Here is a 24655-nt window from a genome sequence, read left to right as displayed (position 1 = left end):
AACCTACTTTCCTTCACCAATGTAAATCTGGCAACAAGGAGACAGGAGGCTGCAGCTACAGCTACAGGTTGGGGGGTCAAGTACTGAGCCACTGCTTAACCAGCTTACCCCATGGCAGAATTAATTGAATGCACCTTCTAGCCCGAAATGGTCTGTTAAGTTTCCACCAAACACTTTAGCCTCTGTATTTGATACTCTAAAGTTATTGAAAATGTTATGTAAATGCATAATATTATAATTGAATAACAAAATTCCTATAATAAAAAAGTGCTACAGACATGTTAACAGGTTGATTACAATATTGCATCTAATGTAAACCTAATTTAAAAATAAATTACCATTTATTGTGAACTAATACATATATCTGATCTTCATATTGACCAATGCCGTACATTACGGTAAATGTAGTCCATGTGTCTCCTACCGAAACTTTTAAATGAAACCTCATTTTTTTTTCTTCTTTAGGATCTTAATAGTCGCACAAATATCTTTTTTTAATAAAAAATCATTTTAAATAATGATGGCGCTGATATAATGGTAAAACATACTTAATTGACACCCTTTATTTAAATGTTATAGTATTTCATACAAACCTTACAATAAAATTCAATGTAATATATATTTTTAACTCTGGCAGCTCAATTTAATCTGACAAACCCAAGAAAAGAAAAGGGTGTGGACGTATCCCCTGTAAAAGAGAAGCAGAAACACCAGACACTATGATACTAATTAATACACAGGCAGTTATTCCGCTCATCAGCTTTGCAGTAACAAAAACACCAAGAACTATCTCTTACTGTGCAGTTTCCATACATCTTCCAACACTATCCTTTCTATTATTTGAAAGAGAAACTACCCTTAAGGTCTACAGTGAGGGCCAGATATAGTGAAGGTAGAGAAACTTCACCTTCCTTCCTTTTCATGTATTGGAACAATCAATACTGAAAATTCAAAGGAAGCACTACAGAGCTACCTCGGAATTGAGTGGAAGAATGGCAAAGATAGATAAAACAATTTCAGAACAAAATGTAGTTATAAGCACTTATTTTAAAGAACTGATGATAGCTATAAAGTATATGCGCACATAAATGTTCGTGGACGCTGAAGCACCCTTGCATCAACAGAGACACATGAACCATTGGCTTCAAACATTGGGGTTCTCTGTTGGTTAGTTGGCCATAGACACTTGTATCAAAGAACTGCAGACATAAGGGTATGGCTAGTCAGTCTGTGAGGCTCAAATTTCCTTATATGCCGCCCCATCTGAGGCTAGATGCCTGCAACACCCTGATAACACAACTGGTGGCCAAAGCTATAGCTTTCCAAACCCTCATTTTAACGCCTCTCACTTCTGACCCACCTATGACCTGTTAGGTGCCTGGTTGATAAAGCTGCTCTAGAGCAAAATTCCGGTCACATTGAGGATGAGCATTGCTTCATAAAGCGGTCTGTCTTGCATTCCTCACCAATAGACGGTAACAGTAACTCCTTCTCCCTTCAGACGTCTACCTACCAAATCCTCTTCAATAAAACTGTTCCGAACGTTGTCTTTTATTCGTTCCACCCTTGACCACTTGACGCAGTGCCATGCATTAAAACTTCCAGTGTTTTATGATTGAATCTCTGTTATTTGGATCTCTGTTTTACGGGGTTATTACCAAATGCTGTAGTAAATAACTTAAGCCTCTATTGCTGCAATGACTGCCTGTTTCACTCTTCGATATTCATTGTATCGGGCATTATGCAAAAAGCTCTACACTTTAACCAAGAAATATATTACCTTGAAATGGAATTCAAAACAATCAAACATTTTGTGTGGTGAAGGGCAAGGGAAGGGGTACAAAAAAGACACCCTGCCAAATAACAGTTAACGTAGCAGTGGTGACCACTATAAATGAAAAACAATTTTTATACAAAGGTCTAGGTAATGACTTTCTTTATTTCCCTATAGATTCATTGTCTCATACTCGAGTGTGAGATCAAGTGGGCAAGCTGTAACTACAACTTATAACCGTACGGTTACAAATGATTGCTGCAGTGGGTGCATTAGTTTACTGAAGTGTCGTACCAACTGAAGTTGTAAGGCATTTTAAAACCAGGAAATAATAAAAGTAAAAGGTTTAGTTTTCTGTTGATATGCATTTGGTTGCACACTGATGACTTATGATTATTTTGAATGGATTATTCTGTGATGCTGTTTTGCACACTTGCAGAATTTATGCTTCAGATGTATGTGACATGTAAGTATTCTTGTTTTCTGTCTGTTGCTTCGGTTTCTAGATGTCTTTTTGGGGTTTGTGAAGGCATACATTCAGAGATTTGCCTACAGGAGTGTAGTGACAGATGATTGGAAGACATTCCTGTATACGTATTTTAAAGACAAGGTAGGTCTGTTGTCAAATCATTTATTTGGTATAGAAAGAACATTTAGAATGTAACTTAGCCATCTCGTTCAGAAAACGCGACTACTAATCTATTTCATAGCAAAACTTTTTACAAATATTTATCTGCATTCCATACATACTGAATTCAATTTTGTGGTAAAGGGCAACAGTAGTGGCATATTTTGGCGCAGCAGTTAACAAACACATAAGTATAGCCAGTAAAATTTACTATAGCAGTGTTTCCAAAACTGTGGATCACAACCCACTGGTGAGTTCCTGAAGTCAGAGCAATAAATAAAGATGCCTTTAAATGCTGTCTTTAAAATCTTACATTTGCCAGATCAAATATCAGCCTGCTTTATTCTTTTAACACGGGCAGCAGTGTTTACTTTCCTCTCTCTGACTGCAAAGTCAGAGAAGTTTGTTAAAGTGAATTATGTGACAATTTAGGATGTTTTTGCAATGCACAACAAAATGTAATTACCTGTATATGAACTTTTATCTATCCTGCAGTGCGGAAAATAACGATGAAGCACTTATTGTGTAATTCTGAAGTGTAGTGGAAAAAATCACAACAGTTTGTGATGCACAAATAATAAACATTCACAGAAACACGATTTCCACACATTATCATTTGTGTGCTATATAGTTTTATCAGTAAAACTGCAGGTCTGTACAAATTTAGTGGCTATTTCAATGGAAAATTTGCTGTCTATAAATGACCATGCACTATCACACAATGCTTTAGTTACATTCAAAAATCGCCCTGCCTCATGTCTTTTAAAGATAGGCGATTCGTGAAAGTTTGTTATAAGTGGGTTGTGGTTCTAAAACGTTTGAGAACCAGTGTCGTATTTTAGTAGAAAGGGCTAATGCCTACCTTTTTGTAATAACATATATTCAGATTCAGTTTCCTAGCGTTAACCTGCCTATTTGTGAAGCTGCAAAGTAGCCACTTGTCAGAAATGTTTGTTTGCAACAGAGTTAGGAACATATAAAAGAAAGTGTCTCACTAACCTATATGGCGAAGACATCCATGATCCTTGCTGTATCCTTACCTTTACCCCTGGTGTTCCAGAGCACCACAGTTGACTGGTATCTACTCACTCCAGAGAAGGATACGTCTGCACAAGCCATAGGTCAAAAAGATGGGTTATTTTAGCGTTTCAATAGTATTCATCCGCAATGCCACTAGTGGTGAACACCACTCCGACTGAAACCATTGATAGTTTTCCAACTTTAAAGAACGCTTCTGAGTTTGACTCAATACCCTGCCATTCCAAGGAGTACCTCTCAGGGATGTGAATGTTGACAGTGACTCCTTATCTTAATATTGGTGCATCACTTTTCATGGTACTTTGAAATGCCTGTGTGCTAGACTCCTCGCCCAATAGCAAATTTTGAATAACCACAAATGTGGATGGAACCATTAGCAGCGGAACAATCTTGTTTTTAGGGCGTAACTCAAAGGGTATCTGAGGCATTACAGATACATTTACATATTAAGTAACCTCAGTCCAGTTTGTTTACTGAAGTCTTCCCAGGCACATAGTCACCAGATGTATTTTTCAACCCCAATAATGCATTGTTAACTGAACACAAAGCACCTTGAGAACAACACCGTTCCACCCAGGAGTTGTATAGGTGGCTTCTAGGAAACTTGAATGATCCTAGGACTTACTTGCTAGGTACTGGTGCATAAGAACCTAGTAGTTCAGGCATCTATTCCACTGCATAAGCCTACTACCCACCGTACTGTAATACCATCAACAGGGAATCCAAATGTTTGGATGCATTTTTTTCCCCTCAGAGCTAGAAATGCCAACTTCCTCTTGGCTTGCTTGATACTTCTGTGTCCTTTGGGCTGTGACTTATTTAGCAGTCATCAGTCATCCAGGGCATATCTCTGTGGCGATTCCTGTCCCTTTGTTTAAGGCGACCATGATACAGCAAAGCGGTCCAGACCGGGATGGACACCACAAATAACCTGGGTAACTCTGTATGTATAACTACGATCAGCAGGCGCAACCCTTAAATTTACTGGCTCCCCTAGTAACATCCAGGCAAAGTTGTTAGGGATGATTTTTGATGGGGAAAACCTCTTTGCTGAGAAAGCATTTGGCACTGTAGAGCGAATCTTCCTGAGCCGGCTGCAGTCTTGATTCAGGCGCTGGATTCTCCAGCAAGGCGATTACACCATAAATTCAGAAAGTTTTGAAGATTACACCATCAGGTCATCCATCTGCTTTTATCACCTTCACTGTCCATGAGTCAGTGGGTTTATAGAGGAGGCCAGGTTCAGTCTACCACGTTTTTATCCTCCACATCCAATGTGTAAAATTGACTCGGAGTTCCAAATTCTTGTCTGGAGATGGGTTTCACACTTTTGCTAGGGTTGGAAAGTGATCATTTGTGACGAGTGGGTGCTTCAGATTATACATCTTCTGGAGAAATCTGCCACCTAACCCCCACAAAAACCTCGCTGAAGGAAGTTTCTTCCTAGCTGGGGAAAAATGCAATCTGAAAAAATCTTGCAGCCCAGAGAGGTTGGGGTAAATAATCCAGATACTTCACTGTTCCGATGAAGCAAAAGGTTTGTGCCCCATTTTGCATCTGAGGTTTCTAAAGAATTCCTGAAAAAAGAGAGGTTCAAAGGACAACTCTTACCTTCATTCTGGTAGCGCAGTAAGAGCACAGCTGGTTTGTTTCTCTAGAACAAGTGTAAAGAACAGGCCCCCTACAGTTCCTAATAAGGTTCCTTAAAGTAGGGAAAAAGTCAATGAGTGTACAGGTATAAGGCAACCAAAATGCAGACCATTTGATACTCCTGCAGATGTAATAATTGTCAGAAAGAACCATAGACCACGATCAATTTATCAAAAATACAAAAGGTTAACCTTTATTACGTTTTTGAACCACGAAAGAAAATTTATATTGAATCATTCATTCACTTTCATATCCATCACACAAACTCACAACCATACTGAAAACATTAAAAACATTGTTATAATAACATATTATCATGAATTAATTAATAGTCACAAAATTTGAGAAACTCTATCAGAAGAGTGGCACAAATTCAATTGACTGATGGAATTCTACGCGTGTTTCGGCACTGCCAAAGTGCCTTCGTCAGGAAGATGGCCACAGTGAAAGGAATTGATGAATTCTTAATTTAGATAGTAGACCTATGATGTGCATAGTCGAAAACGGACAATACGATATTTTGAACATAATCTCAAAAACAAATGACGATGTGACATCAGTTTATGCCGCAAAATACTGAAAGATATCCTGATGTGATTTCAATAAGGGTATACTAATTGTCCAATGGACATGCTTCGTCTGGACACGCAAAAAGGATTAGTAATGTCTGTAGGTAACCGGATGTCACATTCTATTCTTTCTGCACTGAAAGAAGTATATAGTGATTTTATTTACGTTATGATGCAGATCAAGGGATTTATAGTGATTTTATTTACGTTATGATGCAGATGAAGGGACTTAATATAATTCTAATTGCTGGTTTCCCAGATCATCAAATCGGAGCCTCCGGATATGGGGTTCCTTCTGTTTCCAGACACGCCTGCAAACAGAAGGAACCCCATATCCGGAGGGTCTGATATGATTCACCATTATCTGTGAAACCAGCAATTCGAATTATATTTAGTCCCTTCATCTGTATCATAACATAACCTTTCTAGTCCTTTCCAAAGTTAAAGTGACAATGTGAGTGAAACAATGATTGCTGCCTAAAGAAGTGTCCGAGGGTCATTGTTGTAGGTTATCTCTCTACTGACATTCTTTTTCAACTCAATCGATGTGATGACAGAAATGTTCTGAGTCTTATTAACAGGACTGCTTATTTCTGCATTCACAATAAACATTTTGTTCACTTTGATGTCTCTGTGTGAAAAGCAGTGCATATGCAAAATATTTCGAGATGGATTAGTTTATGCATCAAGCCTTGTTGTGCATGGTTATGAACTGTCTCGGAAATACTCCCTCAGGATTACCATTCTCACTCTGGAGGAAAACCAGCAATTCCACTTTATTATGGGATGTTTCTATTCAGGCCATTTGCCAGGCAGCTGCGTAGGTTTCTTGCACTCCATAACATGGAGATATTGCATCAAACAACAAAACAGTGCCCGGTCTCCATTCGGGAGAGTTACTAGGTATTAGTCATGTCACATCCGGAGCTGCCATCCGGATGGTGGTGGTTCATCTTCAGGAGTGTAAATTTATTACCAGTGGTAGTGTTCTTTGCGATGGATGTGTCCGCTTCTGCAGATATCCTGTCTCCCTTTGAAATGCTTTCATTGGCTCTACCTTTAAAAAGTGCTGATAGCAGCCAGTGGCTGGAAAAGTTGTCCATATTCATTATGACAACTATATAGTGTTCATTCAATGAACCTGCAGGAGGAGCTCTATCTAGTAGGAAGAATGTTTCTGAGGGTTAGTAACTTGCTTATTTAGGATCCATGTTTGTGCGCAAGAAATGAAGGCTAAACTTAAAACTGCAGTTTATTGCTCTCATCAAACGCTTGCTAGTGCTCGTGGGGGGATAGAGATGGCTAAGCCACTTGTACCCCTTTCAAATTATGGTCTAGTATTGAAAGACATTCAGCAGTTAAAGCATCGACAGAAGCTTAGTATCTAAGGACACATCTGTTATAAAGGATTTTAAGTATTTAGACACTGTGACTGAGTTCACTTGCAGTGATGGATGAAAGGACTCCTCATAAGATGGAGAGCAACTCTTTGACAGTGGGAGAACTCAGGAAGTGTGAGAACTTGATACTGTTATTAAATTGGGCTGCTGGCACTCTGGTGGCACAGGCAAGGATGAAAACGTAATACTATTGTTTATTTTACAGTATAAGGGAGATTTGTGGCAGGAAACACCTGCTGACTTTCCAAGTGCTTGCTAAAGAGCATAAAATATGAAAGATGCAGCACTCCAAGCTGAAATTACACGATCGACACTGTGTGGAGGTCCCAGCGAAGTCCGAGGAGTCGGGGGTAGGGGGAACGCAACCTCTTGAGGAAGCTTGGACGTCGGCACCGGCCTCGATGGACGCCAGGTTGGAGGGGACTCTACCTGGACGCCGCCCGACGTCGATACCACTGCAAAATGTGCACGTATGGACAAGCCGAGCGTTGAGCCGGGCTTCCAGCTGGGCAACTAGCCGGGCATCGGGACTGGTGCTGCCTCTGACGTCAGCGCAGGCAGCTGCTCAGGGCTATGTGGAAACTGACGGGGTGGCCTGGATGGGCAACTGGGTGAACCCACTGGGCCGTGTCCCGTCTGCGTCGTATCGTCTCCAGGACCGGAGTCGATGCACACAGCCGGCACTGAGGAAGAATCTGCCAGCGAGGACCTGACATGAGTGCCCACCACCTGTTAGGGACCAGAAGGCACTCTAGGGGAGGTGGGGACCCAAAGTACAACTGGAGTGCAATAGAATAAGTCTCCATTTGGGCACGCGTCGCGCCAACCCCTGGAAATAGAGGGTATGGAGGAAGCGACTGCCAGATACCCTTACCTGGCATAGAGCGAGAGGAGCGGCCTCCAGCAGTCCGCGAATGGGAGGAAGACCTCCCTGCTTGCCGATTGTGCTTGCGCTTACCTGCCTTTGAAAAACGTTCGTGGGAACGACCTCGGAAACCAGCCCGATCCGGAGGGGGAGAGCAGTGACGCGAAGGTGCAGGACCAGACAGCCGTGCAGCCAGCAGTTTCATACGCCGCTCTCTCAGGGACTTGGGCTTCATCCTCTGACAGGGGTTGCACTCTTTGGAGTCGTGGTGCATGCCGAGGCACCACATACTGATGAGGTGCTGGTCAGTGCCAGACATCTGACTCGCACAGGCTTCACAAGCCTTCAAACCCGAAGGCATTGCACAATGTTCCAGCGACACCGAAGGTGTCAAAAAGGCCTATAAACCAGGCCAAGGAACTGCTGGTTTTCCAGGAGCCACGTTCGGACGCGGAAAAGGAGAAAACTGACGTCAGCACGCCGGTAGGGGCATATATGGCTCTGCTGACATGTCCGTGGACGACATCAGGGCGGAGTCGTGCGGCACCGCCACCTGGCATGCAGAGGTCCTGCTGCGGAAAGTTTTCCCGATCCAGTCTGACGCTTGGGGATATTTTAAGTTAAGGAATCTGCAGCTAGACTATGTCTCTAACATATACATTGTTACCGAAGGTAAGTAACTCGTTCTTTACTGCTCAAAACTGTCAGATTGTTCCCAGCATCCACATATCGCTCGCATGTCACCCATTACACCAGCGGTATAGAACAAACCTAGTTCATTCCAACCGCTTCACCAGCCTCCAAAGGAGGAACGGCCAGTGCGAAGTTCACAGATAACCAGCCAGGATCAAAACCACCATGCGCTGAAGCATCCCAGGAAGCCTCATAGCATCGGTATAAGTGGGCCTTTAGGGGACTTACCAGCATTTCTATGTCCATAGATTTAACCGGTTGCGTTCCCAAGCATGTCCAGGGCTCATTCGAAAGTGCACAGTAGACAGCGGAGGACGGGGTGCACGAATGGACAGGAACCAATCATCACGTTCTTGAAGCAAGCGTGTGTCAAAGGACTGTAGCATTCTCTCACGACACAGTATCACGTGTGGCAGTGCCGTCCTCATTTGGCTGCCTGATGGAACATCCTTTGCGGAACAGAAAAAAATACAATCTGAGTCCTAAAAATTAGAAACCGGACCTGCAATAAGCCTCCAAAAAAGCTTCCCAGTACAGAATGTATGAAAAATAGAATAGCTCCAAAGACTGTCTGGAAGTTACTAACCAACCCAGAGCCAACTGACTAAAAAAGTGTTCTACCCCCGCAGTACTAGACATGTTAAAAATGTGGTGCACAAGCTCCCTGAAATGCTGTGAGAATTTAATTTTGACTAGCGACTGGATCTCAGAAGACTACCTTGCTACTTGAAGATCCAGCATCTCCATTGTAGATGTTAAGGCCACATCCTTCTGAATAAATAAGGCTTTCAGACGGCTCACAAGCATCAAAGTGCACATTTGAAAGCTTTATCGAAGGCCAATGCGTCGCATCCCTAACTGCATGGGCAGGTGGAAACAATACTTGCCTACAAATGGTCTCAACCGCACAAACGGTCACCAGTTAGGCAATTCCCGTTTCATCCCACACCAAAGCTGATTGTTCAGCTACCATTGGAAAGCAATCTGAACGCCGCACTGATCACAGCAGCTGGAGAACCCTTCAGATAACACTATTCGGATTTAGATGCATTACATGCACCATGGGGAGAAACCTAGCTGCAAACCAAAGAATGTCCCAAAGTACTGAGTCAGTCCCACTAAGAAAAACCTCAGTTTTACCATTCCTACATTGGTACTTGAAAGGTAAGATCCAGGACTTGTGCACATTTCCCTCTTAGCGCTTCATATCTGCCCATTTAATGGTGTTGTAAGCTGTATTGGAAGTGAAAAGTCGAAATTGGCAGAGAAATAAAGCTGTGGATTATCCAATCTGCGGAAGGTATTTCTGCAACAGTGAATGGCAGTTTGTCAAACTTTTCTATTTGTGACATGGTGTATATTGCATCCTTCTTGGCTATGATAGTTTGTTGTATTGTTAGATTTTAAGGTTAAAACAAGCTAGTGGCATTAAGATGTTTCTATGGACTGTGACCAGCACAAAGTGTCTGTAGAGCCCAACTCGGTAGCATCATAGATCTAAGTTGTGATAGCCCATGTTGTGAAGAGAACATGTCACTGTATGATCTCCATAGCAGACGACCGTTACCTAGAGAATATATCCTAGTGGATAAGGTGGTCATACCATTGTCTACTACTACTAGAAGCTTTTCTAAATTTGCCCTGCCAATTTCACACACTCACACAGCTTCCTGCTGTGAAACCTTCCACCCTTCATTGTATATAGCATGCAGAAAGTATTTTTGATGTGATCTTTGAGGACCCAAACAGGAAGTCCGGTTATTCCATGTCATCAGAAAGAAGGAACAATTGTTTCACCCGAGACGACATTGAATGTCTAAGCCAGTCAAGGCACAACTTCCCAACACTTTAAGTTGTCACCACTCCATGAGTGTTGCGGCTGCTTGGACTGTAGGTCGGGCCTATTGATCCTAAACCCTTTGATGTTGTCAAGAAAACATGCCTGACATCCGTTTTTGTCTAATGACCACACTAACCATCCCTCCTGGTTGGTTTGTGAAGAATTGCATGTGCCATTGCAAAGCATGTTGTCTGTTTCCTCTGTTTGTGAATCCTTTCAAATTTGCAAATCGTGAAAGTTTGGGAATATTTGGTGCATTTGAAACTTTTATCTGCGCCAGGTCAACATAGGATGTTTGCTGCACAGTTTTGTTCAGGAAAATCATTTGGTGTGGTATAAGGTATGCTCGTAGTAAAGCATCTTTACCCCGAACCTGCCAATCTGTAGTCCCCCCCCCCCTCCCCCCCACATATAGAATTTAAATCAACACTGTCCCTCCAAAAGTGAAACCCTTGTACAGACAGTTGGGAAAGAAAAGATGTAGAATAAATACGTTGGTGTCATGAGCATTGTTTTCTTAGCCCGTGAGTTTATAATAATAGGACTCTGGGTCAGCTACGGTGTGACCAGAAAAATGTGCAAAGTTCCATTTAAATGCTTTTGAGCTACCACAGGGTGGTCAAGGGCAGTGTTCCCATTGTGTGTAATTAAATACTACATGCTGTGTACTTGCTTTATGCAGAAAATGGTGACCATAATGGTGAAAACAGAACATTTCATCATAATTGGAGATACTATCATACATTTCTTCAGTATTAAAACAGTAGACTGTTGTAAAACATCTAGCATTTCCTGCACTGTATCAATGTCCCAATCATCAGAGATTGTACTAGCAGTAATAACATCCTGTAAATACGTTCTAAATACATATTGAATCTGTAGTTTGTTTGTCCAAATAGATATGATACCTTACCCCAAACAATTCCATCAGGAACTGGAACAGCAGAAATGTTCACAGGGAAAGGTCTCTTCGGCCTTTATGTGATGAAGAGGTGTCGAAACCACGTTCACCAGTTCAACAGCATTGCGTTCAGGGATATAGCGTCCGTACAGAAGCAGAAAAAAGACAGTCACAAAACCAATCCAGGTGAAAAGGAAAAGTGGTGCAGTTCTAACCCAAATGTATATCCCTGAAGGGACAAAGTATGCATTTTACAGCCAAATATAGCATTCCTCAGTCTACCTTTTGTGCGGTAGAGGTCGGTCAGACGAATCCGAAGAGAAGTCGATGAAGTAACCAGAGGCAGTTGTCTATTTTACATTTTTCTAGAGCCTGTGCAGAACTGGCAGTTGACTTGAATGGTGGTACATTGTGGTAGATACCATGTTTGTCTGTTTGCAGAATTGAAATCTGTGTTTCCACACATGTTGATTTCATGACATTTATTGGTGTAAGAGGTAGAAGTGATACTTCCGTGTTAACAGTCGGGGAGAAGAAGCTTCCTCGTCAGTCAAAGGTTCCAACAGGATTGTCTGTGTGGTAGTGAAGGTGGGGAGAGAACTACCCAGGAGTCCTTAAGGCCTATTGTGTAGAATCAGCCACATGATGTTTGAGATCTAGTGACTCAAATACCTTGTTTTTGCAACTAGCAAGGGGCGGTAGAAGTACAGTTCTGGTACCTTCAACAGCCAGGAGATACGATTTGCACTAATATTATTGGCCTGCATACTGCATTGTGTGTGATTGGTTTTCTTCTCAGACATCCGTATACCAATGGTAACTGCCATTGTGCACCCATATTAAGTATCCTGTACATTGTTCACATGAACCGCTGTCTCTTTAATGTGTTAATTGCCCAGGTTCCTTGTGAGTAGGGTTGTCCATGTTTTTTTAACATTACCTTTCTAAAAGTGGTACTTTCAAAGTTGTCGCTGAAAATCTGACTTCACCATAAGTTAGGATTTTAAATTCCAATTCCAGAGACACCAAATATAAACTGGTTACTTGATCTCATTTGGAAATTACACTTATAAAATGTAATGAGAGCAACTCCAATGTTATCCTATGGGAGAGGTAGTTTAGCCATGCAACAGTTGATGTTGTTGCACCAAGGATATTGTGCTGGATAACTAAACACTTATAAGGTCCCAAAGGCGAGACCTATTGGCTATGCCAATGCTTGTTATAGAAGCTAGCCGCCACTGAGTGTAGTGGCCCCTCACACCCGTAGGCCCCGGTGCCACTGCACCTGCTGCACGGTTGATGGCAATGCCTGTGACGAGCTCCCTGTAGCACTTTTCCCCCCTTGCATCAGTCCTCTGACGCATTCCAGCTGCGTTGGAACCCTGCCCCCGCCATCTTGGCACTGCAAATAACAGCCCTTGTTAGTACTGTGTGATGAGGAGCTCTTTCTCCACCTCTTTGACGAGGACACCTCTAAAGACAGCTCATTTCTGAGCCTGCCCCCTTCCTTTATCTCAGATCATACTCTTGTTAGGTGACTTCCCTACGTGGAAGTCCGCAGATCTCTCTCTGAAGACGACGCTTTGGTTGCTGACCGGTACAGCAGGGCATTAATGGAGATAAATTGCATACCACACAGTACAGTTTTCAAACTTGCCATATTTCTGCCTATCTGGATAACGTGACCTTTCTACCAGAGAAGGGAGCTTACTAACACTTGGGGGTCTGTCTGTGTTTTGAGAGCGCCTATCGTAAAATGGACGCCGAGATATATTTTGACGATTGGTATTTTCATTTTGTGACCGGTTTTTGTGTAGCGTTTCAAACCAACCTAGGCGCTATGGCAAGCAACGGGATTAGACCGTGAAGGTGGAGCTCCTGATATCCTGTTTCCTAAGTTATAGCGTAAGTAAGCCGTCCTGTCTATTTTCATGGCTTTGCATTCTGGGACTTATAGTCCTGATTAGCACTTTATAAAATCAGGATTACAAGCTCCAGAGTGCAAAGCTGAAACTAGGACTGAAAGGGCTACTCACGCATTGACCTGGGAATCATGAGCTCTCTGTATGATTGAGTCGAAAGGTTTCAACTTGTAATCACCAGAGATCAACCATCCACCTGCACCTCGGATGATTCCAAGAAACTTCTGATAATGATGTGACGTAAACACAGTTTGTGTTACCTTGACATTGTTGGTGGGAATCCAACATGTCTCACTTATGCTCAGCAGTCACATTAGTGGTGTGAGAGCAATAGAGACTATAGTGAGTCAATGAGAGCGGTGCAAGAGAAATAGGGAGAGGTTAAGAGACAGTGTGGGTGACAACCTACGAGAGAGAGTAAGATACAGGGAGAGGTGCAGATAGAAAGGGCACAGGAGAAGAAACGAGGGCAACAGGGAAAAGAGCAATAAGTATGGTGTGTGTGCGGGAGAGTTGAGAGCGATAGGCAAAAGTTGTGGGAAGAGAGAGCGGAACACACAAACGTTGAGAGATTGAGGGGTGACAACGAAAGAGCATGAGAGATAGAAAGAGGAACAAGGAGGAGCTAATTAGTTCATTCAGGCTGGTTTTCACAGACACTTGTGGTACCACTATTTGCTCTCTTATATGCCTGGGACAAAAGTAAGTTAAGAATTCTCATGTTGCCAATAAGGCAGGCATACAATTTAGTGAAATTGCCAATGGCTGGTGTGGGGAAGCCCATTTATTTGACAAAGAAAGCAGACTTAATTACTACAATGGGTAGATATCTACTGTACTGCACATTCAATTTTAAATGAAAATCGTACCTAACCTAATGGTGTATTTCCATTACTCCTGTTGAAAAGGCGGTAACTTATCGGCTGTCCCTATGGGGCGGTTTGAAATGCTACCCTTATACAGTAAAAATTCTATTTTATTTTCCTTTTTTTAATTTTAAACTTTTATATGCTGTTGAGACTCTACGCTACCCGTAGAAAATTTTGCATGCGGGGTTGACACCTCTGCAGGCATCTTGGCTTTCTGATGCTCCCTGTCCTTCTGACTGCAGAAACGAGACTCAATACTCCCGCATGCACACAGCTTTGCGTACAGTAGAGTGCTGACGGACACCAGCAACTTATTCTATGTTTACTATTCCGTATATGAAGGACAGATCGCCTATACAGCTTTGCTGCCGCAGTGGCTCAGACATTGCCGCTTTGATGATTAAGATTTTGATGATGCTCCCTCACAAACTCTTGCCAAACGTTTGCTTGCAGTGTGAAAGCTGTTTAGATAAAAAACGAACCTTGGAATGTTAATAAAAAAAACACAGAGAAAGGTAACCTAACAATGAAGCTAAAGTGCCACCAATTTTTCCTTAATTTTGTGAAAACAGGATTAGCGACGCCATGGGACAAATTGGTGCATCTTGTACAGCCACAGGGCACGGTTTACAGGGTAATTACTGGGCAGCGGAAGAGTTACAGAGTGACGCTAAATGCGAAGTATTGCCCTGGCGGATTTCGTCTCGAAATCACTCAGAGTGCAGCCTGTCTATGCAAAACCATTAATCTCAGAATGTGTCTAAACACCATCCCGGAGACAGGCTGCAATTTCCCAGCCTCCGTGACAGGCAAGAGCCAGCGGAGAACTGTCATTTAACCCCAGTGGTTTTGTTGGTAGGCTTGAGAAAGTTTTTTTTACACTGTCCTGTCAGAGAATGGCTTCAGCAGCTGTCGACGCTGTCGGGCAATTTCACATGCTAAAGTAACACAATGCATATGGTTTCGGCATGTTGCTGTTAACGGCCACAAGGTGGCAGCACATCCCTAGCTCTGGATGGGGAAAGCTAAAGGTGCAGCTAATACAGTGTCTAATGGCCGTAATCATGGTTCCAGCTGCCTTTTATTCTCCTGTACAGTGTTTATCTTGCAGGAGCGAGCAGCGGCGCCATTTGTTTCAAGAGCGCGATAAGTACAAACAGATGGCGCGATGCTCGCTCCCGCAAGGGAAATGCCAAACATGCACGAGTACCAATAGCAAACAGTGCAAAACATGCACAAGTTTGAAGAAAAGCCTGGGGTGAATCCAAAAGGTCTCCAAAGTAGCGCTTGTGCGCTGCTTTGGCGAGACCTAAAAAGGAGGATGCCAAAAGGTCTGGGAGGGGACCACCCTAAGTCTGACAATTTTAACATTTACTAACTCTTTATAACCATGCAAAGGCCACCAATTTCCACGATGGGCCTTTATTGTCTTCAACATTTACTCAAAATGAGTGAAACGTCTCCAAGTGTAGTATATCCAACCATGTAACAGATATCCAAAACGTAAGTCCCAGAGGGCTGACTACCTACTTTGAATGAAAGGCTTTGAAATTAATTTAAATAGTTAATTACCATTTTATCCAGCTACCTACTTTTCTGTACTCTTCAGTACGCCTCTAACACTTAGTACAGCATAGCAAGCCGTTGGTTCACAAAAAAAGGCCAGATCGACCTAAAGCCGCAAATTTATGTTTATTCTGTGTACTGAAAGTATGTTTAAAAGGCTGAGAGGTACTTCATGGTAACTGTGTTTTGTTGATAGATTGATGTCCTTGACAAAGTTGACTGGAAGGCTTGGATGCATACACCAGGAATGCCACCGGTCAAGCCAGTGTAAGTACAGAGTACAGTATCTACTACTTTGATATATGCACAGTACCTTTAATTGACAATCATGATTAACACTTGATTGACACAATAGGAAGTCTGAAAATATTCAATAAATTAACATATTTTTGAGGGGATTTACTGAAAAGTACAAATTAAAATTAGAACACATACACACAAAGCTAGCCACTGACAAAAAGCATGTGTCCCACAATGCAATTTTTTCCCCTTGTGCCAATCTGAACTCACTCTAGAAAAAAGAATCTGGTTGATGGCGCTTCTGGCTTCCCCCATTGTCTGTCATAGGTCTGTCTAACATTATTTATAGTAAAGGTTTCAGCTTATTGTCCCATTAAAATAAGTAAAGGGAGTGGAGGCACAGGCTCCATTATAAAATGCAGTTTACCTTGTCCCTTTTGCCACACCCATACTTCCCTGCCATGGAGGATGGAATCTTGTTGCCCTCCAGAGTTTGGCATGTAGGAAAATCCCCGAGGGCTTGGTCTGGGAAAAGCCTAGAACTTGGTTAGATTTTACTACAAATATACAGAGGGCATGGGCAGGAGAAAGTTAAACCTCACTGACATCTGACATTGGATACATCGCCATAACAATCCAGAGCATGGCTTCAAATATAGCTGATCATTTTTGTCACCATGGGATGTTTCCTTGTTCAGAGGAGGGTTGTTGAAGCTTCCACTTCTCATGCACTGAGGGAGATGGGAAGGTCTTCTAATGAGACATCTGCCCGTAGGCTCAGGATGCTACACTAAACTGTTATTCACATGTCAGAAATATCCTGAGTAGGACTGAAATTTCCTGAGACAATGGTGGGACACCTGACACTAAATCCGCTAGCATTTAGCTAGCATCTGCGAAACCTAGAGCCTTCTAGTGTCCCCATCCAGTGTGTTTGCCAGTGTTCATGCAGCCCTGCAATACCAGCTTGCCTCCATTACAGATTATGTGAGATTGTTCTACAGGAAATGGGAAAGGCTTATCAGTTTCTTGATCTCACCCCCCACCCCCCCCTCCTTGTCCTCCAAAACATTTTCATCACCACCACCCACTCCCTAGACTTAATAGGGTCCTGCCCACTTGACTGTCGTACAAAAGTTGACACTCCCTAGACTTAATAGGGTCCTGCCCACTTGCCTGTAGTACAAAAGTTGAGGCACACAAGTTCCCAGATCTTGTTCCCTACATTCTGCCTGCTCCATGTGATACCGCTCTGTGACTTTTCCCAATGAATCCTTTGAGATTTTATTGGCTGTGCTCTTGGCCACTTCCTTGTAGGAAACTGCAAGTACAAGTTTCACTCTCACTATTAAACTTCCAGAAAAAGCTGAAGTCTCACCTGCTCGCTAGCACCAAGAGACCTGTTCGGGGTAGGAGGTTCTTTATAAATGCTGTCCCTTCTAAATGTAATGTGGTTGCATGTATGCTATACTGTTGCCCATGGCCGGGTCTTATCTCTGAAATGACCTCTCTCTTTACTCCACCTTCTTTCTCGTGCTCCTGTATGTAATTGTGAGTAGTTTGCATGTGCTGCCAGCCTCCTACTCCTTATGGCTTCATTTCATCTGTGTTGTCTGCTGCCCCTGCAGCTTTTGTTGGAATTTTCAGGTGGTCTTCCCCGGTCCCATTTGCAGCCTATTTAATGCTGCTTTATCATACTACATAGTGTTGGCTTTCCCTGGTCACCTTCGTGTCTGGCCTCTGCTGTTGCTCTAACCCCACCAACTAGCCCCTGCAACACGCACTGGAGAAAACAGGCCATTTTATTCCTTGGATGGGAGTGAAAGCTCTACCTGCCCACCAGTGTTCCCGGACCAGGCTGTCAGCCATGCACCTGCAACCGTCTTGAAGACGTGACTGACACCCAGTAATTCTCTTTCCCCACACCTACTAGGCAAGAGCTTGCCAAACTAATGTTTTTACTCCTTGTGCTTTGAGGGTCACCACGTATACAGACTGTTAGTTTCTTTCGTTTAACAAATGGATTCTGTCTACTTCAGAATTCCTACCTAAAGGGTTTGCTGCTTTTGCTCAGCAGTTCTGGTTGAAAGTTTACTGATTCCAGCCACCTGTCTTTGGTAAGTAAATCTAAGTAAATAGTTGATAATGTTTACGGACAGAAAATGCACTGTTAATTGTGCTACCTATTGCTGGTATTTCCCTTGACTAGCTTGGTTTCAGGATTCTTCCTGTAATGATTGGCCAGTCACCCTCATTGACCGCTTTAAATGGGAAGTTTGGATACTCGCTGCTCCTACCACATCTCAAATCTGTTCTATATGCACCCAGTTAAAAATGATGATGTTCATTCTTTACTTGACTATCAGTTGAGACTGAAGAAGGAACCGATAGGTATGATGTGATCTTCCTTGTTTCAGGTATTTCATGAGGCTTGCTTTAGCGGTGAGGGTATGACTTAGTAAACTTATCCTTGCTTCTGTGTAGTTTGACCGCAAACCAGGTACTCTGTATCTACTCTGACATTGCCTCAGAAGCACATGTGTGAAACAAGCGCTTTTGCCAGATATTTTTTTCTTTTTTGTTCAGAAGGAACTGGCATAGGATGCCTAAAGAATCATGCGTATGACTAAATGGACAGTTGTGTGTATTGCAACACGAGAAAGCATTTCAGTACTATTCTGGAACAAAAGAAAATCTGAAAAACCTTCTCAAGTTAACTAGTTAAATATGGCAGCTGCAAATGAGTTTCTGCATCCCTTTTTTTCTTTCAGCTATGACATGACCATGGCGAATGCCTGCATGGAATTGAGCCAAAGATGGACTAAAGTAAGTTTGTAAAAAATGTTAGCATTTGGTCTGCCTTTTTGTTTTCTCATTATGAAAGTTGTTAAAACAGATATACAGACTTAGTTTTTTAAATTTATTTAAAGATACCACTTTTAATATAAACTACTTCTGCAATCTCAAAAATTGCTGTTTATTTGAAAAATTATTTTATCTTTTTCTCTTAAAGAGGAAGGCTCCTCGTGCACCCTCGCTTCCCTCTGCTCTTCACTTCCGGCCTTGTTTCTTCATTTTATTTGTATCGGTTTTAACTACAACCTTAATGGAAAATTCATGAAGATGTTGACCTTAAACTGACTTCTGTCAAGGCAAACAACTAGCCCAAACCATTGAAAGGAAAAACAAATTACCATTACTATGTATTGCGTGTCCCTTCATGAAAAATGGAGCATGTTGATTTCTTTTGTTTCAGCAAAGAATCAATCACAAAACCATGCAGAAAGTGTAACATCCCATTGTATTCTTGCCTTGGCTCAGTGGGTTGGTTTCACTGTTTGTTGCCACATTTGCTTCTCCCCCCAATGTGTACTAAATTCAGCATTCTCTGAGATGTGTGTTTGTGCAGGAGGCACCCAAGTTCAGATCAGAATTGGCAAGACAACTATTTACTGGAGGGAAAGCAGGTGTCTGCTGAAGATGAAATCTGTAGTGTTGAACAGGCCTGGTTTGCTCCCACCCTCCCTTCTCATCTATAGCTTCTTGTCACACTGGCGGATTTACAAAAGGAGTATATCATTGCGTCCAATAGACCTTTTCTTGTTGCGGGTGTATAAATGGTTTGTAGGCGGTGCAAGAATCCAAGGCACCCATAACGAACCACTGAGCTGCACCTTACAGTGAATGGTTTTTCATTGTGTACTGTGAAAAGAGCAATTCATGTGGTAAATACAGAGTGAAAAATAGGTATCAAGGAAACCGAAGTATTTCTCAAATGGGCATCAGATATTGAGTTTAGGAGTAGTGGGTGTTTGTCCATGTCTGAAATTGTCAATGCCCATACCAGCATATGAATTAGGTCATTTTAGGTCTCGCCTAGCGAATGCAGCGCATGCGGTGCTTCGCCTTGGCGAGACTATTGTCGTCGCTTTGGTCTACGTAGGGAGACAAATCATGTGCGCGCACAGACAGGCGGTGTGCACGCACATGGTGTCTCCTCTTAGCTTTCAGTTTATGTGCGCGCACACCGCACAGCATCTCTTTTGCTCGCGGGTTTGTTCCTCGGGCTGTGTAAATTCCACATGAATGAACTAAGCAGACAAGAGCTTAGGAGACATTGAAAAGGTACTTGTTTCTTTTCTTTTTATTCTTCATGCAGATCTTATTCCCTACCAAATCACGAATTTTAGGACCGCTTTATTCCATTAGGAAGCGGAGCCTATGCGTACATACTGGCGGACTCCCTAAAAACTAGAGTAATCTATAGCACACTGCTATATCAGGGTCTTCTTACTGACAGCACTTTTTAAAAATTTACGCAATTTGCTAGCATAAAATTTGGTAACTTCGTATGTCTCCAATATTCCCGTTTTTTTTGGGTGGGAAGTTGCTGCTCTCCAAGAACTTTGCCCGATTTATGAAGCATCATCATGGTGGTGCAAGGATCAAAAATTCAAATTTTTTGATGTCTGAGCGCACGTTTCTCAAGATACTTCTTGGCGCTTGGTTCCTGGAGTTTTGAGGAAGAAATATTACAAGAAAAGATGTGATTTCTGATCTTTGCTGGGATGTGGAATATGAGTCGACCATACATTTATCGGGTGCGGTCTCTCCTCTAAACCAGTTCACTAGTCTCTTTAAAAGTTGTATCTCCGCTGTCAGTGTTTGCTGCAGCCGGTGAGATAGAACCAGATGACCACCCATGAAGGGTTACTGCAGTACTGAAAGTTTGAATCCACGTCCTCTTAGCCTGGCTTGTGTTGGCATTCTTATAGTACCTGGTAGACCCTCGGGTGAAAGCTGGTTTGCGCCCTGCACCAGGCATGTGACCATAGCTTTCCAACTTGACTGTTGTCCGAAAAACATTTACAGGAAAGGTCACCGATCACTCCATGGCGCCAAGGATGCAGAGCTTCGGTCCTGGTTTTTCGTGTAAGAAGCAATGCCTTCTGGGAGTTGTAGTCCTGGTTCTCCACATTGAAAAAACTGAACCGCCACATGTGAAAACAGTCATTTGTAAAAGAAAAACCCACGGCTGAAGAACATTAAATCGTTGACGTGGAAACAGTGGATAGAGTTACAATTACTGTACTATGCAGTCAAACTGGTGGAGCTCTTGATGATAGCAGACAGGAGCATCGCTCTTTTGGTCTATGTTGAATTTTTGTCATGCCAACATTTGAATAGTGTATGTTTTTATTAACTCCGGATGTTTCGGTTTACTTAATTTGCATTTCGCGCTCTAATGCTGCGGTGTTCAGCGCCAAGGAGTACTGCCTTCCAGGCGCACAGTGTGATTATTGTTGGCTGCTTGGAGTCGACCCAGCTACTTCGACTTGGGGGCGCGCGCAGACTCTGTGTTTTGTAGATCTGTGACAGCTGTTTTTTTAGGAGTTTTCATGTTGCTGTTAATGTGCTAAACCGCATGGCAGCGCCCAGAATCCTGTATAAACTTAACCCCGATACAAGGATACAACATGTTTCTCTTGCAAGCACCCTTTTAACCATGGGTTGCAGAACTGTTACCATGCACATGTGGTTTGCAGCTCTTTATAAAGTCCCCCTGGAGTTTCTGGGTGGCCACTGACTATATAATCCTGACAATCTGTCGGTTTGTCATGGGTTGGACACTGATGGACCTGGACTAGATACAACATAGATGTGTTGGCCTCACGGCCTTTGGACCAGGGACTGGCTTGTAGCACTTTCTGTTGCAGTACATTCTATCACTGGAATCTGAGTTCATAGGAGTACAGGCTCCACTTGTCTCTGAGTAGAAAGGTGGAGATGACATGGCGGAAGCTGTTTTCAGTAGTTACATATTCTAAGGATAGTTATTCAGAAACTGTTAGAAATGGAATCTCTGGTTGGCTAAGGCTTGCGCCAAAGCCAGGCCGAGACCACCACTCTAGTCAGGGCAAGGGAGTTACACGCCAAGATAACCCCTGCTCACCCCCTTGGTAGCTTGGCACGAGCAGTCAGGCTTATCCCGGAGGCAATGTGTAAAGCATTTGCGCAACACACTAGGCACACCACAAAAGCAACTCCACACAAGGTTATATCAAAAATAGCCTTTCTATTGTCGTTAACACATTAGATCCTAATCACACAATATACACTGTGCCAACTGGCACTAGGCAGTATTTACAGGGGACTCTTTACACACGACCAGGCCAATGGGGCCACTGTCACAACCATCACAAATCACCAATTGTAAATGTCGCACAGCAAGTAAACGTAGAGCACAACCAGTAACTACTGGCGAAATACTGAACTGAGAACTAGCTCCTGTAACATAAAATATAGGATACCTGGCTCAGGCAACAGACACCTGACTTCTGGTTTCGCGCTCCACGTCAACCTGGTCGCCACAGTGTTTTTCTTTGGATCTGGGCAATGCGGGGTAGGCTCCCACCTCAATGGCATAAATGTGGGGTAGACTCCCGCTGAAACAAGGACAACTGCAGGGTGGGCACCTGCCGATAATCCCAAACACGGGGTGAGCATCTGTTTTCGAGGTACCGATGCGGGGTGGGCTCCCACTCGGTTTGTAGCATAAATTAGTTGCAATAATGCTGGGTGGGCTCCTGCTTTCCCCACCCCAAGTAGGGGAATCCCACACGAGGCAGCTTCATGCTGCAGGCCACCAGCAGTCCTCCTGGGCAGAAATATAGCGCTCACAAGGGCAAAAGTCAAGCGCTCTGCAAAAATAAGTAAAGCGCTCTTCCAAATGCAAAATAAAGCGCTCTTAGGCGATGTAGTTAAAAGTAAGCCCTTTAGTTTGGGGGGGGGGGGGGGGGGGAAAGGGCTGGGCCCAGGCAGGCCAGCTCACAGGGCCCTCCAGCAGGGAGGCAGTCCCTAGTGCCGGTTCCTCCTGGAGCCCAGCAGCAGCAGCAGGCCCCCCCTCAAGTCAGGAACAGCACAACAACATTCATGGGGTCACAGACCCTTCTTTTATACAGCCTTTTCCTTTGTGTCACAGCACAGGGCTTGGAAAATCAGATGCAACTGGTTTCGGAGCACTCTGTTTAGCAGGCTCCTCTTCCCTATTGTTAGGTGGGGGTTCAGTGATCAGACACACCACTGGGCGGACTCAACCGGTCTCCAAGAAGCCACCCCCACCCCTCAGCTCCTGTCACTCACAAGCCAGACTTGTAATTCACATCAGGCAGGCAGACACTTAGCACACAGAAATGCCAGCTTCTAAAAGTGGCATTTCTCCACCAGTCACCATAAATCTGCGCACACCATTGCGCTACATTTAAGACGGCTGTAATACCAGAAACCGGTCCTCGGAAGCTTGTTTCCGGTCCAGGGAAGGCATGGCAGTTCGGGCTGGACTGTTCCCATGAGGCACAGGGTCGGACTGATTTGCATATAGCCATGTCTGAACTGGGGTGGCAGAGTGGGCTTAAGAACGGTGATTGATCAAACCCAGATCTTTTGACTGGGTGTGAGTGTTTGATTCGTTCAGATGCTCCATCCATCACCACCCCCTTTTGTACAGCTTCTAAAAGTGGCATTTCTCCACCAGTCACCATAAATCTGCGCACACCATTGCGCTGCATTTATTCTCACGAGCTTATACATACTAAACTCGCCCCTGCACTCCTCTCATACCAGGAATTACCATGGACACACATATACCCCATGCATTCCTATGGGAGGGCAGGCCAGTCTCACTGCACTTATTCAGAGAGTGCGCGCACTTTACACTGGGCCACAGTGCTTAAGTGCCCAGAGGCCTAAAACCACCAACGCTACACGGGGAAAAGGCTTGAAGACAGGCAAAACGTTTAGGGGTGAACCTGCCAAAGGGGCCAAGTCCAACAGAAACCCATTGCTGTTTGTTTCCAAGTAGCCACAACAGACAATCCCAACAACTGTCTGTGTTGTTTCCCTGCTCTCTCTCTCCCTTCTCAGTTCTTGCTGATGCCATCATTTCCCCGGGAGTATGAACGCTGCACACAGTTTATTTTGACCCTGTCCCTGTGTTGAACTAATTGAGACTTCAAGGCCTCTGTTTGTGCACTGTGTGCACTTTATTGTATCTTCTACTCTGTGACAAGACTTTGCAGCAGAATGTTCCATGTTCATTATGTGAGTGTAGTGTGCAATTGATTCAGTGTGCTTTCACAGGCTAGTTTCATTTGTTTTGTACAGCATTCATGCTTTTGAGCACTGTATGAGAGACAGTAACTCTTGAAACAAACAAGTGGAGGGCAAGGCAGTCATTAGTCCGAACATCTGTCAAAGAGAAAGATCTTTAGCTATTTTCTGTATTTCCTAAAACTGTCTCTGGGAGACTGAGAATAATGCTGGATTTGTATAACATTTACTCCAAAAACCCATAAATTGGAGGCCAAAGTGTGGGAGAGAAAAGGGGGTGGATCACGAGCGGTGGAGACTGAAAATCAGTCTGACCGTCAATTTATTAAATAAAAAATTGTTGTAAAGAATTTGGCAACATGGTGATACGTGCCAGTAAACCTGTTCCAGCTTGCTTTCAATTGGCCACAAAGAGTCTGCATTTTAAAATATCTTACAGGGTTAAGACACCTGCTGCAGACCTCTGTTTGTGCTCATCAATTTAGAGGGGATTATAGTAGATAACTCTAGTGGTTAATGCCACTCTGGGAGAGTTCTGTATTTTGTGCAGTCAGTTTTGACTCACAAAGTACATAGAGGGTTAATTAA

The 24655-nt window shown here is 43.3% G+C and overlaps 1 protein-coding gene across 2 annotated transcripts in view; it reads left to right on the top strand.

Moving 5' to 3' along the window:
* Window positions 1–24655, top strand: part of LTA4H (leukotriene A4 hydrolase) — a 309801-nt gene that overhangs the window by 200503 nt on the left and 84643 nt on the right. For both annotated transcript variants that reach the window (XM_078678783.1, XM_078678777.1), the window contains exons 13-15: window positions 2281–2384; window positions 15915–15985; window positions 18730–18784. In XM_078678783.1, the coding sequence (XP_078534909.1) occupies window positions 2281–2384; window positions 15915–15985; window positions 18730–18784 (230 nt within the window). The remainder of the gene's footprint in view (window positions 1–2280; window positions 2385–15914; window positions 15986–18729; window positions 18785–24655) is intronic.

This window comes from Lissotriton helveticus, chromosome 1_1, assembly GCF_964261635.1.
Source record: "Lissotriton helveticus chromosome 1_1, aLisHel1.1, whole genome shotgun sequence".
NCBI lineage: Eukaryota > Metazoa > Chordata > Amphibia > Caudata > Salamandridae > Lissotriton > Lissotriton helveticus.
This window is presented reverse-complemented; position numbering and strand designations above follow the sequence as displayed.